Here is an 18,296-nt window from a genome sequence, read left to right on the forward strand (position 1 = left end):
TTTGATTTATTGTAGAGATGAGATCTCGCCAAGTTGCCCAGGCGGGTCTCGAACCCGCGAACTCAGGCAATCCACTCACCTCAGCCTCCCAGAGGTGTGGGTTTACAGGCTGAGACCCCGAGCCTGGCTTGCAGATCTTTTAAATGTTTGACTTAATAGAATACAACTGGATTCTCTTATCTACTTCTGCATTCACACTATTGTGATATGCTGTTTAGGTTGAAGCATGTAAAGAAAATTTAGCCTTATAGAGAAGTGTAATTAGAAAGGAGAGTGTTCTTATTTATTTTTTATTTTATTTTATTTTATTTTTTGAGTTGGAGTCTCACTCTGTCGCCCAGACTGGAGTGCAGTGGCTGCTCCCAGCCACCACAACCTCGACCTGCTGGGCTCCGGCGATCCTTCCGCCTCAGCCTTCCAAGTAGCTGGAACTACAGGCGTGCGCTACCACGCCCGGCTAAGTTTTGATTTATTGTAGAGATGAGGTCTTGCCAAGTTGCCCAGGCGGGTCTTGAACCCGCGGGCTCAGGCAGTCCACTCACCTCGGCCTCCCAAAGCGCTTGGGATTACAGGTTGAGCCACCGAGCCCGGCAAGAGAGTGTTTTTAATAGCCTTTTAATGTACTTGTTGTTGCTGTTCCTTGGTGTTACATCACAACTAAACAAGTGGTGGTTTCTTAAGGATAAACGGCAATGTAGTATCCGAAATCATATCGATGAACTTTTCTGTATTTTGTTACATTAAAGTTCATTTGGTGTAGCTTGTCCTTTGAATGGGTCTTACCTGTACATGACTTTGTGGAATTGTGCATTGATAATTTAGAATATATTGGTTGACTGAGTTATACTTCCAGACTCAATATTTTCCAAATATTTTACAATTGTATGATAGCAAAAGAAAAAACAAAGACACTTATTAACTGTCACCAATGATCTTATAAAAAATGTCTTCAAAGCTGTCAAGCTCATAGTAGCCTGTAACAGTTTCCCAAAGTTCAATTTTTTGCTTGAAAAGTATATTTTTGTATCAGAAAAAAATATCAGATGATTTTTCTTGAAATAACTAGCTCTCTTCTTACATTTTACAGGGAATGTCTATCAAATCTGAATAACTATACTTTGTCATTTTTTCATCGTATTCTGTGAATTAAAGGAGCTAGTTCTGCTTAGAACTTGAACTATGACACAAATACTTTATATTGAGACAATTATCACTTTGATATACAGAGAAAGCATTTTGTATGTGGTTCCCATTTTGTCACACAGGATTTTAAATGGTATGTATTCAAGAGCTGATATTTAGTAAAATGAGTACTTTTTTCTGTTTCATCGAGGACATTGGAAAATGAAATCGATATTTGTTTAAAAAACTGTGAATGTGTGGCAGTGTAGATTTCTGCCTTGATTTATGCTCATGTGCCAGCAGTTTTTACACAATTGCTTTAGTATCTTCCATGTAACTGTCAGCACAGTGAAGGGACAAATTTGTTGTTGTGTTATTTTGAAAATAGTTTTGAACTTGTGAACCCCTTAAATGGATATCAGGGTCTCTGGGGGTGTCCATGGACTAAACTTGGAGAACATCTAGCTTACAGGAGTGAAGACACTATAGGGCAACTTGAGATGTTTTTCAGACTCGCTTTGTTTGTTATACCTTTAATGATTTTTATACCATTAATGGGTTATGCATAGAGTCAGTGCTAAACTCTTCAGCTAATCCACTGCACTTAATTTAGTCAATTATCTGTAGGTAAAAAGAAACTTTATCTAAAGAATCCACTAAATGTGGTTACCTGAAATGTGTAGCATAGTATCCAAAATTGAAAAACTTTACTAAACCTGTTTTCCAGCAAGTGGGTTTACTAATTCCTTAGTTGGTGAATTTTTAGTTCATAAGTAAATGCTATTAATGGAGTAGGCCAAAATTATGTACTTTTCTTGCTTAATTAAGAAACTGGAAGGACTTTTTTCATTATTGAGTCTCTAGACTAGGAGTTGGAAAACAATTTCAAGGGCCAGGAAGTGTTTTAGACTTTGAGCCAGACAGTTGCTGTTGCAATTATACAGTTCCACTGTAGTCACTTGAAAGCAGTTCTAGACAATGTGTGAGTGAAGAAATATGGCTGTGTTCCAATAAAACTGTTTATACAAATAGGCTTTGTGGACTGTAGTTTGCTGACCCTGTTCTAGATCAGCAACCTCTCATATGGAATGATATACCCCAAGGAAAATCCAAGATGAGCTACAAAAAAGTATTAGAACTTTTACTTATATTTATTATTGACTGATTTAAAATTTTTTCTTTATAATATGTAAAAATACTATAATACTTAGTATGTAATGGCTAAACATTATAATATTAGGTGATTCTTAAACATTTTTTTTTGCTACAGTGGGCTAGATCTATAAAATATGAAGATCACTGCTGTCATTATCATTTTTCCTGCTAATGCCTAAATATTTTGACTAATTGCTATCTTAATTGCCTTAATCTTCAGGGTTTATCCCTTCTTTCTTTTTTAAAAATTTTATTTATTTATTCCGCCTCAGCCTTCCAAGTAGCTGGAACTATAGGCACGCGCTACCACGCCCGGTTAATTTTTTTAAAAAAAATTTATTGTAGAGATGAGGTCTTACCAAGTTGCCCAGGCGGGTCTCGAACCCGCGGGCTTAGTCAATCCACTCACCTCAGCCTCCCAAAGCATGGGATTACAGGCTGAACCAGGCTTATCCCTTCTTTCTTTCAGCCACTGAACCAGGCTTATCCCTTCTTTCTTGAGGATTTATTTTTTTCCCATGATTCTTATTAAAATTAGAGCCACCTTCTATAGAAGGAAGCTGTTTTTAGTCCTTTTAGGTGGCCTTTATTCATAGTATTTTGCTAATCAAGTTACAACTAATTTTATTGAGTGAACATTTCTATATAGCAGAAACTTGAGTATACTTATCCATAAAGGAATTGGTCTGTACTTAATTGGTACAGTTGTCTGAAAGGATTTATTGCACCATATTTTGAACATTATGCATATCATTCTATAAATCTGAGAGGTTTTATAAAACCTTTCAAATACCTCTGCTGGCATTCTTCTCATTGGATGTGAGTTATGGAGAAAAGAATACAGGAATTAGATAAACTGGAGGTGTAAGAGGAAACATTAAATAGGCTATGTGTTGAGCTGGAGTTTGTTACCAAATATGGGCAATGATTCTCATACATATACATCAGTTTTTTCACTGTGGCATTCTGTTCCTATGTTATCCTATTTGAACATAATTCAGATACAAGTAAACTATCTTTGCCATTTATATTTTTAAAAATGAGATTCTGCATATATTTGCATGTAGCTATCTCTGATGCTATTACAGCCAGACTTCCTTCTGGAAGGCTGTACCTATTTTGTATAGTCAATAAGAAAGCTCTCCTGAATGGCCATCATCCAAGCCTTTATTTTTTCATTCCACCTTTTCTCACCATTGTATTTAGTCATCACAGTTAGGACTGTCCATTCTTAGCAGTTATTAAAACCACTAGAGTTGCTAGAATGGAAGTACATTGAGGGCTGGGCTGTGTCTGTCTTGCTTATGCAGTATGATATAATACTCTGAAGTCAAACCATTGTGCCAGGATAAGGGATTTTTAAGAGAAATCGATTTGCTTTAGGGGAACAAATCAGAATCCTGGGTGGTTAAGGGGATTATTCCTAGAAAGTCTGTCACATTTCTTGAATACTTTCCTCCCCATATTCAGGTTGGCAATTATTGCTTTAATGGCATCCTTAACCTCATTTTGCTCCAACCCACAGCTAAATCTTGTCTGGCTTCTTAGACAGTTCCATGTGTTTGTTTCTGTTTACTCACCTAGGTAATTATTTTTTTGTACCTACGGATTTGTAGCTACCATTTGCCTAGTACTAGTTCAGATCCAAAGTGGGAGATCTGGGTCATGTGAGTGGTCCTGGAGTTAATATTACAGGTCTGGAAGGGCTAACCATGGCTTTGACAGCTTGTTCATCTGAAGCACAGAGATAGAGGAAACAACAATCTGTATGTGTGTGACCCTATCACCACACATAGGAGTTGGTTTCAGAAGCATAGATGTGGTGACTGGGCAATTTTCCTATTTACAGAGACCTGACTAATGTCCTCACCACTCTGATTTGCCTAGGATCGGCTCTTCCTCAGAGATAGGCCCAGTGTTAGGATACCTTGAGCCTTATGTCGTGTGATCTGTGTAGGCTCATGAACTGAGGAATGGAGAGGCATGTGCGTCATCCTGGATCTTCTTTATCAGTTATCCAGTGGTCTTTCTTCATTGTAGATTTGTTTTCCAGTTTCTGTGTATTCTGCTACCTAACTAAAACCTCTAAAGTCTATCTAGGTGCTTCAAGGTAGATTTATAAACACTTTGGATGCTGTGATAACGTTTTCTTTATTTACTATTGCTCTGTCAGAACTGAAAGTAGGAACAGGCACTTTGTGGTTGCTAAACAAGCATTCAGATATGAGAATGACAATGATCATGCTAGATCCATCCAGTTAATTTCTGGAGAATAGGAATTAGGATGTACTTGGAAAAATGCCCACTCATTTGTTATTTATAGGTCTCAAAATTTTATTCACGTATATGTTTTCAATTTGTTCTGGTTTAGGTATTGGTAGACCAGAAAGAAGCATAGATTGAAAATTTGTTAAAAATTTCTCATGGGATCTCTTGGAGGTCTGTGAGCTGACATGTTAAAAATTTAATTACGCTGTAATTTGGAGTAGCAGGGAATTATGAGGCTAGAAGTAGTGGTGCCAAGAAGAAGAAAATATATAGCTTTAGCTACATCGATTTCTCTTGTTCCCAGAAGATTTTTAAGAGGAACTAATCTCATCAATCCTTCAATGACTCAATGACATGCATCACTGAGTTTAAACGTGGCTCATGAAAGCCCAGCCAGCAGACTCATGCTTTTGTATTATTATATTTCTTACTCATCAAGGTGACATTCTTAAGTGTGATACTATCAGGAAAGAGTTGTGAGTGTGGATTATGTTTGGCGAGGTTGAACTAAGTGCGCTAGTGTAATTCTTTTCTAATCAAACCTCTGCTTCTCTATTCCTGCTCTCATTTAAAAAAGGAAGATAGTTGTTTGGAGTGTGGAGTCAGGCGTGAACAGCAATGACTTCTGTTTTCATTTCTCAATTTCTCTAAATGGTTCTGTACCAAAGTAGTCTCCAATCTGGATGAGACGAAATCTCTGGGGTGAACAAGATGGTAATATGTTGAGGAATGTGAAGATAATAGTAGAGCATGTTTTTTCTTATCCATTTTATTTGTGTGTGTGTTTGTGTGTGTGTGTGTGTGTGTGTGTATGTATGAGTCTCATATTAATACATAAGCACATGTATATAATTTATAGATAAACACTTTTTGGGGAGGGGGAATGTTCACAATATTTTGTTGTTAGGAATAAATGATCAAAAAATTTAGGTGCTACTCTTTAAGACCTCTGGCAATGTCCTTATTTGTGGACTGTTTCAGATAGTCATATTCTTTACAGAGTTGGTGAGTAGACCGACTAATAATTTAATACTGTATTACATATCTAACTTGCATGACTCTATGTAAGTTAGGATACCAGGAAGGAATTGCTAACTCATGACATTTTTAACTTTACACAGCTCTCTGACTTCCATTTTCAAACTGGATATAAGAGAGAAAAGTCTAAGTACGCCCAGAAAGGCTATCAAACGAGTCTGTCGGCAAGATGGTACTGCTGTGGTTCTGTTTTACCAGCCTTTCCAAGAGAGTGCATAATCATGGTGTGCATGCACAGAGTGAAAGAGCTTGGCATTCTTGCATAAAACACCTCCTTTGAGCATTTAAATGTTTATAAGATTTATTAGAGGGAAATCTTCACTCCTGTGGTATGTGGATATACTAAAAATAATCATGATGTTTGTTGAATTATTGCTGTCTATATTTATGCTTTTCCCACATTGTAGATTGTGGAACTCACTAGACATTCTTCAACTCTGCCAATTATTTTTGTTCTTTAACACTTTCCTGGCAGATTTCACACTGTCTTTTAAAGTTGCAGAAATTTTACAATTTCAGGGAGATGGCAAGCAAGGAAAAGGGAGTGAGGAGAGAAATTTGGCCTGAAAATAATAACTGGAAAAATTAAATTTTTGTTAAGTCATACAGATCAGAAATATAAAGTCAGAACTGTTAGTTACATAGATTATCTAGAATTACAGCAGCAGAGAATTTAGCAAGAGATCTAGACTCTAAATCTCTTGCCAACTTATTTGTTTTTGCATTTCTACTTTTAATAATCATTCCCACATATTACCAGCCTATTTTTGATATTCAAAAACAAGCATACTGTATAGTTGTTATTTGATAAACCACTTTAGAATGCTTCTTAGTATTCACTTTAAAATCAGAAATCAAATGATTGGTGAAATGTGAAAAAGGGATTTCAATACTTTGACTTGAAAACATATGGATATACCATCGTGGGTTCAGAATGAAAGTTTCATTGTTAGTGGCATGATAGCTCCAGTAGTTAAGACATGTGCTCACGAGTGACACTGACTGGATTTGAATCCTGGCTCTGCCTGACTAACTTTGAAACCATAGGGAGGAGGGGAGGTTATCTAACCTCCCTGTGCTTTGGAGTCTTCGTATCTAAAATGGGGTTAATAATAATACCTCTCTCCTGGGGTTATTGTGAAGACTATAGGCATTAATATATCCAAGGCTGTTTGTGGTAGTACATAAAAATGTTCAAATGAATGCTTGCTATTTTCATATCCTAAAAGGCTTGCCCTCTTTTTAAATGAACAAATGAAGTAGAGGAGGATGTGATGTTGCCGTGTCCTCAGGACTCATGAGAGGATTCCCTAAACTGTTGTTAACTCCTAAGGGCTAACTTTACATTTCAGAGCAAAGGTCATATTGTAATTAAGGAACTCTAGGAGATCAAAGCAAAACACAGTAGGATGCACAATAAATGTCATGGACTGATGGTAAAAAGCTGTTACCACTTCCTACCATGAGAAATCAGTTAATATGACAATGGCTGGTGTTTGGAAGACCATTCTACTTAGGTAATATAATTGCAGCAGCACTTAGTGAAAACACGAGTAAGGGTTGGTCCTGAGTGACATAAACCCCACCAGGGAAATCCAGATAGTTCTTTGCAGTGAGATAGTGTCAGCACAGCAGTAGAAAACCCTATGTGAATGTCAAATTAAATATTTATATAAGATTTGCTTGTGTATCACTTACTACTGTGTCCTAAGAAAGACATCCAGGCAAATGAACTCTCAGAAATGAAATTAGATGTGTACTGTCTTGTGCATTTTTTATGTAAGTGGGACCTCATCAGAAATTTGACTATTACTGATGCCATCATTTTTTTTATTGTATGCAGAATTGTTTGATGCATGCAGGCCTGAGTCTCCCCCATCCTTGATCTCCATGTTTGTTCTGGCTGTCAGGGTGGCTTGATGTCCAGAAAGTAATGAATTCTAGGAGTCTGAATGTCACTCAGTTTAGACCTTGACCTTTACCTAAGTGTTTGCTGAATTACTTCTTGGGCATTTAGTCTTCTCACACTTAGAGCTCCTCATTCTCTGCCTATTTTAGTCTGCCTAAGAGGTGTTAAGCATCTGAGAAATTGAGGTTTCTCATGTTGGTGTGTGTGGTTATAGTTTATTCACTTTTGTTTCCGCTTCATATTCTAATGTATGACCATTCTATAATTTATCTATTCCTCTGTATATTGGTCAGGTATTTCTGATTAGCTTACTATCTATTAAGAGCAATGCTTAGAGACCATCTTGGTACTTGTGTCTTTAGAACAAAAAGTATACAGATGAGTTCCAGTTGCAAAAAATTGTAAATTCAACCACCATTTAGGCCAAGAAAACAGGCTATTATTGCCTCTTAGAAAATTTACACATATCAACTTTCAATCACAGTTCTCTCCCTCTTCCCCTACTCCACCTAGTTATAATTGCTATCCCAGTAGACCTTGTGTTTCTTTATAGTTTTATTATAAAGGTATGTATATTTTGATTGGAATTGCATTAAATCTGCTAATTAATTTGGGAAAAATTCTCTGTTTTGCCTTGACTCTTATTCTAGCCCCTTATGCTTCAGACTTCTCCCATATCTCTGATACATCTTGCCTGCATTACAGAAACTGTTACCTTGTCTCTAATACCCTCTACTGATATTGCAGAAATGAACTTCCTGAACATTTCTCTGCTTAAAAGCTTTTTATGGCTGCCTTGCATGTAGTCATGCTTCCTTAGTATAGCTTTTAAGCTTTAATTTTACATATTAAGAGTTTTGGTTAAATGTTGCTGTGTAACAAACCACCCCAGACTTAATGGCCTGTAGCAAGAAAAATCTGCAGCCACAGTGAAGGCTTCTTTGTTCATGTGTCTGGTAGCTGATGTTGGCTGTTTGCTGGGAAGCCTATGTGTGGCCTTTCCATGTGGCCTGGACTTCCTCACAGCAAGATGGCTGGGCTCCATAGATGAGCTTGCTGAGAGAGAGCTGGGTAGCAGCTGTATTATTGCCTTTTCTAACCTAGCCTCAAAAGTCGTGTGTATCTTTGAAGGACGTCCGTGAAGGGCATCAGTTTCTGACTGTTGTGAACACAGCTCTTATAAATAATAACAAATGTTTTTATGTAAATATAAATTTTTACTTCTCTTGGTTAACTACCTAGGAGTGGGATTACTGAGTCAGATGGCAAGTGTAGATTAAATTTAGACACTGTCAAACTGTTTCCACATTGACTATGCCATTTTGCATTCTCATTAGCAATGTTTGAGAGTTCCAGTTGCTCTGTGTCCTTATCAGCCTTTTTTTCCCTCTTTTTTAAAGCATTCAGAAGGTGTGTAGTGGTATCTCATTTTGTTTTTTTCCTCCTGCATCTCCCTAATGGCTATTAATTTTGAGCACACCTTTTCATGTGCTTACTTGCATATATCTTATTTGGTAAAGTATCTATTAGATCTTTTGACAGTTAAAAAAATTTGGGTGCTTGTTTTTATTGTTGAATTTTGGGTGTTCTTTATACATTCTGGATGCCACTCCTTTGTCAGAAATATGATTTGTACATATTTTACCTCAGCAATTCCATTTATTTATATATTTGATAAGTGCCAGCTAATGAGTATGAACTACTGGGATTGCTGTAAATATGAAATAGGAAATGATCCCTGCTCTGAGACACTGATGACCTGGCACAGCTTAGTAGGAGACTCAGGAAGGAAAAGCAACTATAACAGAATGAAACAAACCCTGTGATGTGTGGAGGAGAGGAGGATACAAGATACCATGGGTGCATATAAAAGGGGGGCTCTCAGCATTTGGCTTGTCTTTTTCTTAACAACATCTTTTGCAGAGCAAAAGTTTTTGATTCGATAAAGTCCAGTTTGTTCATGTTTTTTTTTTGGATCATGCTTTTTAGTGTCAGATCTGAAAACTCTTAAAGTAAGCTATACCTTTCTCTGTTGCCCATTTCTTCTGCCTGTAATACGTGTCTCATCCCACTCGGTCATGTCTCAGGGCTCAGTAACATCCTCTGAGAAGCCTTTCTTGACTTGCTTATCTAGATTAGCACCTCCTTTTTTTGTTGAGTTGGAGTCTCACTCTCTCACCCAGACTGGAGTGCAGTGACACGCTCCCAGCCACCACAGCCTCGACCTGCTGGGCTCCGGTGATCCTTCTGCCTCAGCCTTCCAAGTAGCTGGAACTACAGGCGCGTGCTACCACGCCTGGCTAATTTTTTGATTTATTGTAGAGATGAGGTCTCACCAAGTTGCCCGGGTGGGTCTCGAACCCGCGTGCTCAGGCAATCCACTCACCTCAGCCTCCCAAAGCACAGGATTATAGGCTGAGCCACCGAGCCTGGCTGCACCTCCTTTTTTAACTGTGCCCAGCATCAGTGTCACAGGGCAGGGACCATTTCCTATGTTCATTGTTGCATCAAGCCCAGTGATTCATGCACAGTGGCACTTAGTGAATATGTGATTGAATGGAATTGCTGGACACGGTCAAGTTCCCATGCCTTTATTTATTTATTTATTCATTACTTTTTAACTAGCTACTCTTTTTTTTTTCTTTTTAAAAATTTTTTCAATTTTTATTATGGAAATTTGGAGTGCACATAAGGATTAACTACACAAGTAGGCTGCATGCAGGTGAAGTTTGGGCCTTCAACTGGCCCTCACTTTCCCTGGTTTGGGACCAGGTACCCCGCCTTTGTGTTGTTATGTGCTCCCTGCCCACACTCCCTTCTCTGGCAGTGCCCAGTGACTGCCAATCCCTTCCTTGTGTTATTGTGATTAATGTTCAGGTCCCACTACAAGTGAGAACACGCAGTATTCAGTTCTTTGTATCTGTGATAGACACTAAGTATGATGGTCTCCAACTCTATCCAGTTTGCTACAAAGTTCATGACTTTGTTCTTCTTTATGTCTGCATAATACTCAATATGTATATGTACCACATTTTCTTTATCTAGTTCACTTTAGATGGGCAGTAGGGTAGATTCCATGTTTTTGCCATTGTGAATAGTGCAGCTATACACGCGTGTGCAGGCATCTTTTTTGTAGAATAATTTATGTTTCTCTGGGTATATTCCCAGGAGAGGGATTTCTGGATCATATGGGAGGTCAATTTTTAGTTCTTTTAGGAATTACCACACTACTTTCCATAGAGGTTGAACTAATTTGCACTTCCACCAACAGTGTAGAAGTATTCCCTTTTCTTCACACCCCTAACAACTGTTGATTTTTGATTTATTAATGGTGGCCATCCTAGAGTGGGGAGACAACCCACAGAATGGGAATAATATTTGCTAATTATATATCTAGCAGAGGCCTAATATCCAGGATCTACAAGGAACTCAAATGAACTGCAAGGAAGAAAACAAACAGCTCTATTAAAAAGTGGACAAAGGACATGAATGGACACTTCTCAAAAGAAGATATACAAGCAGCCGATAGATACATGGAAAAATATTTCGCTTCACTAATCATCAGAGAAATGCAAATCAAAACTACAATGAGATACTCCCATGCCTTTATACATGCTGTTTCTCATTACTTGAAATACTCATTTCCTGTCTTCCTGCATGCTTGGCCCCTTGAACACTTCCCCATCTACTCCAGGCTGAATTACTTGCTGTCCTGCTGTGTTCTTAGAATGCTTTTAACATTCCTACTATTCAGCATGTCATCTCCCATTGTACTACAGATAGTTGAGTAGGGGTCTTTCTTCAACACTTGAGGATGGTGGAAGAACAAGAGCTGCCCTTTTTACTCATCTCTCAGCCCTCAGAGCCTAATAACCCTGCTTAGTACTTAGTCTTAAGTAAATATTTACCTAATGAGTTAAGATACGTGATTGTCTCCTAATTTAAAAAAATTTTTTTCATTAGAAAGCCTATGCATTAACATAATTTAGAGAAACATAGTAGGCAAACCATGCCAATATGCTTAGTCTCCATCATCTTCATGGATAATTTTTTTCTAGAGCAAAACTTTTTTTTACACTATTCATAGAACATTTAATTTTATAACTATTTCAGAGTATGAATACATTTCATTATGAATATGAATTATTATAGAAATTTTCAAAAGAATTTTGTTAGAAAAAAATTAATATGACATTTAATGCTAACACCCAGGCACGATATCTGTATGGCAGCATGTATTTCTTAAAAAAACAAAGACCATGTCTATATTTGTGAGTATTTATATGTATCATTTTATGTGTAGTTTTCATTCATTACAATCACTGACTATATCATAAAAATGTAAACTTAGAATGCTGTATGTTTTAAAAAAAAATATACTACAAGCATTTCTGTTGTCATTAGTGTAATGTTTGACTTTTCTTATACTAGAATATTGTTTCTTTTTTCTTTTTTTTGAGTTGGAATCTCACTTTGTCACCCAGAGTGGAGTGCAGTGGCATGCTCCTGGCCACTGCAGCCTCGCCCTACTGGGCTCAGGTGATCCTCCCGCCTAAGCCTTCCAAGTAGCTGGAACTACAGTCACGCGCTACCGTGCCTGGCTAATTTTTTGATTTATTGTAGAGATGAGGTCTCGCCAAATTGCTCAGGTGGGTCTCGAACTCACGGGCTCAGGCAGTCCACTTACCTCAGCCTCCCAAAGCGCGGGATTACAGGCTGAGCCACCAAGCCCAGCTAGAATATTTTTTTCAAGGGTTTTGCATGTTGTGTATTGAGATGATGCTTTTTTCCCTCACTGCATTCATGTAAAACCTGGTTCTATTAATGATGTGTCCTTCAAATCCTGAAAATGACTTCATCTGTGACAATAGCTAGTTATACTTCAAATCAGATGAAGTGACAGAGTAGAATATTCAAGAAAAAGGTTCTGAAGTGTGATCACTCCTTAATATTAAATTCACAAAAAGATATGAGATGATAATTCTTTACCATGGTTCTAAATGTTGAAATGTAAAAGAGGGCTTCTGATGTGGGCTTTAAGGGCTGTCTATAATGAGGATTCACCCTCTGAGAAACTGCAATCTGTCATTAGGCAATAGGGAGAGATGCAGGGGCTTTTCTGTGCACAGAGCACTTGGTCAGCGGAGCCATGCATTTGTTTTGCATTGCAATAAAGGAACAACTGAGGCTGGGTAATTTATAAGGAAAAGGGATGTATTTGTTCATAGTTCTGCATGGTGCAGGCATCTACTCAGCTTCTGGTAAGGCCTCAAGAAGCTTACAGTTATAGTGAAGTGGGAAAGAGGGCAGGTGTGACATATGGTGAGAGTGGAAGTAAGAGAATGAAGATAGGTGCCAAGCTCTTTTAAATAACCGACTTTCTCGTGAGCTAATAGAGTGAGAATTCACTCATTACGGTAACTACAGCACCAAACAAGCCATCTAGGAGGAATCCATCCCCATGATCAAGCTCCTCATGCCAGGCCCCACCTCCAACATTGGGGATCACATTTCAGCATGGGATTTGAAGGGACAAACATTCAAACCATATCAAGAGGCATGAAAAGATTAAATACTATAAAACAACTCTGGAGAATAATTATTGTTCTCCTTTTCTAATCTAAAATTTTTTAAACTAATTTTTTTTAAACTCTTAAACTTATGCAAAGTTAATAAAGGGGATTGTCAGTAAAAAGCGTGGCATGTGGAAAATCATCACTTGAGCCTAGTTATTCACTTGTGTGGTTTTTCTCTACTCCCAGTGGGCACTCATTTCATCATCTTAATGAAACCGTACACATGTGGCACTTCAGAGTCTGGGTTCTGACCATAGTTCTGTCTTTTTGGCTTATTTTCACTGTATTTTCTGAACATCTGTTTCTTTGTCTATAAGATATAAACAATAATTTCACCTGAGGTGGTTTTGAAATTTAAATGAGCTTTTCTGCGTAGAGTGCCAAGCACAGGGCTGGACACCCAGAGTGATCACATAGTACTGATTCTCAGCCTACTTTCCACCTTCTGCCCTTCTTTTCTATTTCAGTAAAAATTAGAGTATCTGCTACTTGTCATATGTTGTGGTTAAAACTGATTTGTCTCATTAAGACCAAAAAGCTGAAATAGGCAAAGACTTGATTTTCAAGTAACTTACAGTTAGTGGTGGTAGGAAGCAATTAATTGCTTAAAGCAATAAGCTATAATATAATACAGAATAAAATAAATAATAAATAAAGTTGCAAGCAGTGTGTAGGTGTTGACCGGGGAGGACTTATAGAGGAGAGGATACATGGTATTGGCATTTAAGGACATACAGATTTTTCACAATGAACACAGTAGTAAAAGATAATTCCAAATGTGACATTGCATATCATGTTAGATAAGTAGCGAGTTGTAGACGTTTTGTCTTGAGCATGGGACACGTGGTGGGAGCTTAGGCTGGAAAATTGGAGTGGAGGCAGAGCTCTCATGCAAATAGTTTCACTCCATGGCAGAAGAGCTGATATGAAGCAAAAGACAAAAATGCACCTGGGCTAGCTCATGGATGTAATCATACTAACTACTGACAAAATTACCAAATGGTCATGAAATGCTTGCTAAGTATTGGAATCCATCTGATGCCACTTACTGTCAGAGTAGGTACTGTCCTTGTTGGCAGTATGAACTCCTCAGACTAGAGACTACTATATGAGATAACTGATGGTTAAATAATTTATGAGGAAGCAGATTAGAGAAATAAGACTTTGTATTATTCCATTCCATATGGGTATGGAATTAGGCACATGGTTTTTCTCAGAGCAAGGAAGTTCTCCAAGCAAATGCTGCTACCAACCAAGTTTCTTTTGGAAGTAGGAATTAGATTCCCTAGGGTAATTTACTTTAACCTTGGAGAATTCTGCTTACATTGTCCTAAACATCTGTCATTAGAGAATTTAGTTGTTGCCTGCTAGTCAAAATAATTTGGGCTGGATGTTGTGTTTGCGAATAATAGGCATTAACAAGCAAAGCTAGATGCTGTGTATTAAAAATTAAATGCCAATATGGCTATTGTAAGAGACTTTCATGTCCTTTGTTATTTATATTTCTAGGGACCTTATACCTATCATTGCTGCTCTGGAATACAATCAGTGGTTCACAAAGCTGTCCTCTAAAGATCTAAAACTGGTAAGTAATTGAAGATGCAGGAAATGTTGCTTTACTGAATTTAAAAAAACCTGATAATTGTCAAAAAGCAAAAGCAAAACAAAACAAAACAAAAAACCCATTAAAAACCATATTTTTCTACTATACTGGTAAGATGCATACATTTTATTTCTTAAGGAGATATTTTCCTGTAAGTGACTTGTATAACATTTAGTAAAGTTTGTAACGTAAGATGTTTTAAAGAAGTATTTCCTTCATGTTTCAGCTGTTGCAGGCAATTTTAGAAATGAACAAAAATATACTTTTATTGTAGACATCAGTAAAGATTCATTTAGTTGGCAAAAACTATTAAAGTTGCGTTTGCACAGCTGCAAGTAGCAGATTTTATATTACTGTCTTACATCCTGTCTCCACAAAGTTTCCCTTCCTAGGAATTCAGGAAAACTTTAACAGAGTTGGTGTGGTTAAGTGATGATAGTTAATATTGATTTTCTAGATGGGTTTTGGGGCAGATTTATATGTAAGCAAAATAAAATCAAAGTAAGATCTGTTAGTTTTCATAAAGTATGGAGTAGCCAAATATTTGATCTATTTTATTGTTGGAAATATGATGCTCTTTTGGGGATTATCCAAGCTCAAAGCAGTCATATGGACTGATGCTTCTCCATGAATTAGCTGTCTGATGCTTCTTTTTAGGATGAGACATAATGTAGGTGTTGTTTATTGAAGACTCACATTTAAGTCTCCAGCTTTTAGAGGTCAGAGAATATGGGGGTTTAAGATTTTTATAGTGAAAATATTGGATTTGGATTGAGACACGGATCTGTAGAAAGTGGAAGGTTAAGATTGGCTACTGGGCAGGCTGTTTGGTTGGTTCTCTGAATTTACCTGGAGTGTAAGCATTATATGTATGAATGGACTGAGCTCATTCGGGGTCCCTTAGTAGCCAACATAGGAGAGGAAAAGAGTGTGGACTTAGAATCAGAAACTGGGTTTCAGATTCTGACTTTTATTGCTAGATTCTATGTCCTTAGATGTGTTACCTAACCTTTCAGGGCCTCAGCTTTCTGTATACCTATTATTTTGAGCTAGTGGGAGTTCATATTTTATTCATCTCTATCTAGTGCTTATCGAAATGTGTGGCTCATAGTAACCACTCAATAAAAATTCATTTACTAAATAGATGTCAAATAAGTTTGTTGAATGCAAAAAATTAACATAGCAATACAAGTAATTTACAGATAGTTGAAGTGAGTAAATTATGTGTGTAGAAATTTTTACACATTGCTTGACATATTGCAGGCTTTCATAACTGTTAGCTGTCATCATCATAATCAGAGTAGCAAAAAGATTGAGAAATGTTTTTGAGCAGTGATGTTGGAGCTAGGGGTGGCTGGGTTGGGAACCAGGTGAGCCTTCAGGGAACAGACAGGTAACTATGATGGGAAACCTGGGAACAGAAGCCTTTTGTTTGCTGCTCTCTGGGATGGGACTTTTTTAGAACTAAGCCAGCAAAGATTACAGGTGGAAATGAGGAGCCACTGGAGGAACGGGAAGTAGATTAGTTGAGGGATTGTGGGATCAGAGAGAACAATGGTTTGCTACCAAGTCAGTTTTCCAGCTCATTCAGACATTCACATAAGCTTGTGATTTTCAAAATGGGGATCCAAGAGGGTTTTGAGGAAGTTGTGGATATCTTGCTTTTGGAAATGGTCCCAACTTATTATTACAGAAAGTTGTCTAGACAATTGGTACGCCATTCTGTCTTCGTTCCTCCCATGTATCATTTTTTTTTTTTTCCTGCTGCCTTACATGTTCAGGATGGAAAATATGCACCTAATCATTTTAGTCTTGGCAAAACAAAGCATGTAGGTGCTTGTATGTTTTTTGGGTGTCTTGGGATGGAAGGAAGTAGAGTGATAGGATTTGGGGACAGCTCCTACTGCTTTTCTATGAACACAAATACATTTGTATATATTTCTTAATATTTAGCGTTTTAAAATGAAAAATGGTCTTTGTGGCTATCTCTCTACAAATCTTCAAAAATAATACTAAATTCTTTCTGTTTTTCACCCAAGTTAGAAAGAAATGATACTTTCCTCTGATGAGTACTCTAATGGGCAATCTCAGGATACTCTCTATCACTGGGTTTATTTGAAACAATGGACAAAATGAAGGGGCACATTTTCTTTGGATTTTTCTAAACGTGAAGTGCATGACAAAAATAAGTGGCTTTTCTCAAGTTATATAAACTCTCTGGGTTAAAATTGTCCCTAGCCCAATAAAAGCCTTATTACCTAAGGTGCCACAAGAGAAATATGATTTATTTGCTTTATGCTGATCTTATTAAGCAAATTAGCGGTCACAATTCCTAATTTGTATACAGGTTTTTAAAAAAGATACCAAATATATGATTAGGGTCATATTTATTTTCAACATTCTTGATTCATTAAAAAATCAGTAGAATTGGGGTCTTGCTTAGTTTTTCTAGTTTTGTATCTCAGGCGAGTCAGTGAGTATCACTGCATCTTCTTTTAGTCTTTTAAAAATGATATGGCTGGACGAGATGATATTTATGGTTTCTTTCACTTCTAAAGTTCAATATTTTATTTTGCGCTACTTCATTTTAAAAAAAATAGTGATTCTAGTTAATTTTTATTTTTATATATTCTTTAGAAAAGAAAGATTTCCACATAGGTGGCACTTAATCAAAATTACTAGATTTAATGTAATCATGAATGACTTGTTACTCCCCTCCCCTACTGATATGGTAAATAAAAGTTAGACATTCTTTCATGCATTTTCTTAAGTAAGTTTTTTAAACAGTATTTATACCCCAATGGGATTTAAATCTTCAAAGCCCTGTTTTGGTAAATTACTTGTCTGTGTGCTCTGCAATGTAGCTCAGAAAGGGTAATGAGTCTGGGGATTTTTTCTGGAAATTAGGATAATCCCTGCAAAAACATGATCTAAGTAATGACTTTTTATCATGACAACACAGAATAAGATCAGTTCCCATGTATGTACATTGTGAAACAGAATTATACTGATAAGGGGACACCATTTTGAAAATCATTACTGTCAGCATAATGTAAATTGCAGGCATCAGGTCAATTGGAATTAATTTTTTCCTTCCTTCATTAATCAGTGGGACACACTAGGAACTCAGGAATAGTGTGAAAGTGGCATTATAGACTGAAAGGAATCAAACAGCATGTAAGAATTATGAGAGCCTTAGATGCTGTGGGACTTGGGGCATTTCCAAGTTAGGTGTTCTTAAAAATATTTGGCTGGAGAACTTGTGCAACATTTCAGACTCTGTTCCAATTGTGGTTCATCCGGTTGGGTGTTTGTGATTTGATATGTTAAAGAACTGTAATATTTTTATGCGATATTTTAAGAAAAAAAATGCTTTGACTATTGTATGCTGTGGTATATAGAACATGCCTTTTTTTTTTTAGTGTCATAAAGGATTGAAGTAGACTTTAAGTTGTAATAAGATTTTTTTTAAAACTTAAAAATTTTTTATTTTAATATTGTGGGGTACAATTCAGGGTTGGTTATACAAATCTTCATTATGCAGGTACCCTTGTTGATGAGGTGTGCCACCCTTCCCCAGACAGATTCCCACTACTGCCAATCTCCCCCTCCCCCCCCCCCCCCC

General features: G+C 37.1%; 1 protein-coding gene across 3 annotated transcripts in view; it reads left to right on the forward strand.

Annotated features, from left to right (window-relative positions):
* Positions 1 to 18,296, forward strand: part of CARMIL1 (capping protein regulator and myosin 1 linker 1) — a 361,962-nt gene that overhangs the window by 181,854 nt on the left and 161,812 nt on the right. For all 3 annotated transcript variants that reach the window (XM_008055062.2, XM_021710921.1, XM_021710920.1), the window contains exon 9: positions 14,578 to 14,653. In XM_008055062.2, coding sequence (XP_008053253.2) covers positions 14,578 to 14,653 — 76 coding nt within the window. The remainder of the gene's footprint in view (positions 1 to 14,577; positions 14,654 to 18,296) is intronic.

The sequence above is a fragment of the Carlito syrichta genome, unplaced genomic scaffold (assembly GCF_000164805.1).
Source record: "Carlito syrichta isolate Samal-C Ts95f unplaced genomic scaffold, Tarsius_syrichta-2.0.1 Scaffold301645, whole genome shotgun sequence".
In the NCBI taxonomy this organism is placed as follows: domain Eukaryota; kingdom Metazoa; phylum Chordata; class Mammalia; order Primates; family Tarsiidae; genus Carlito; species Carlito syrichta.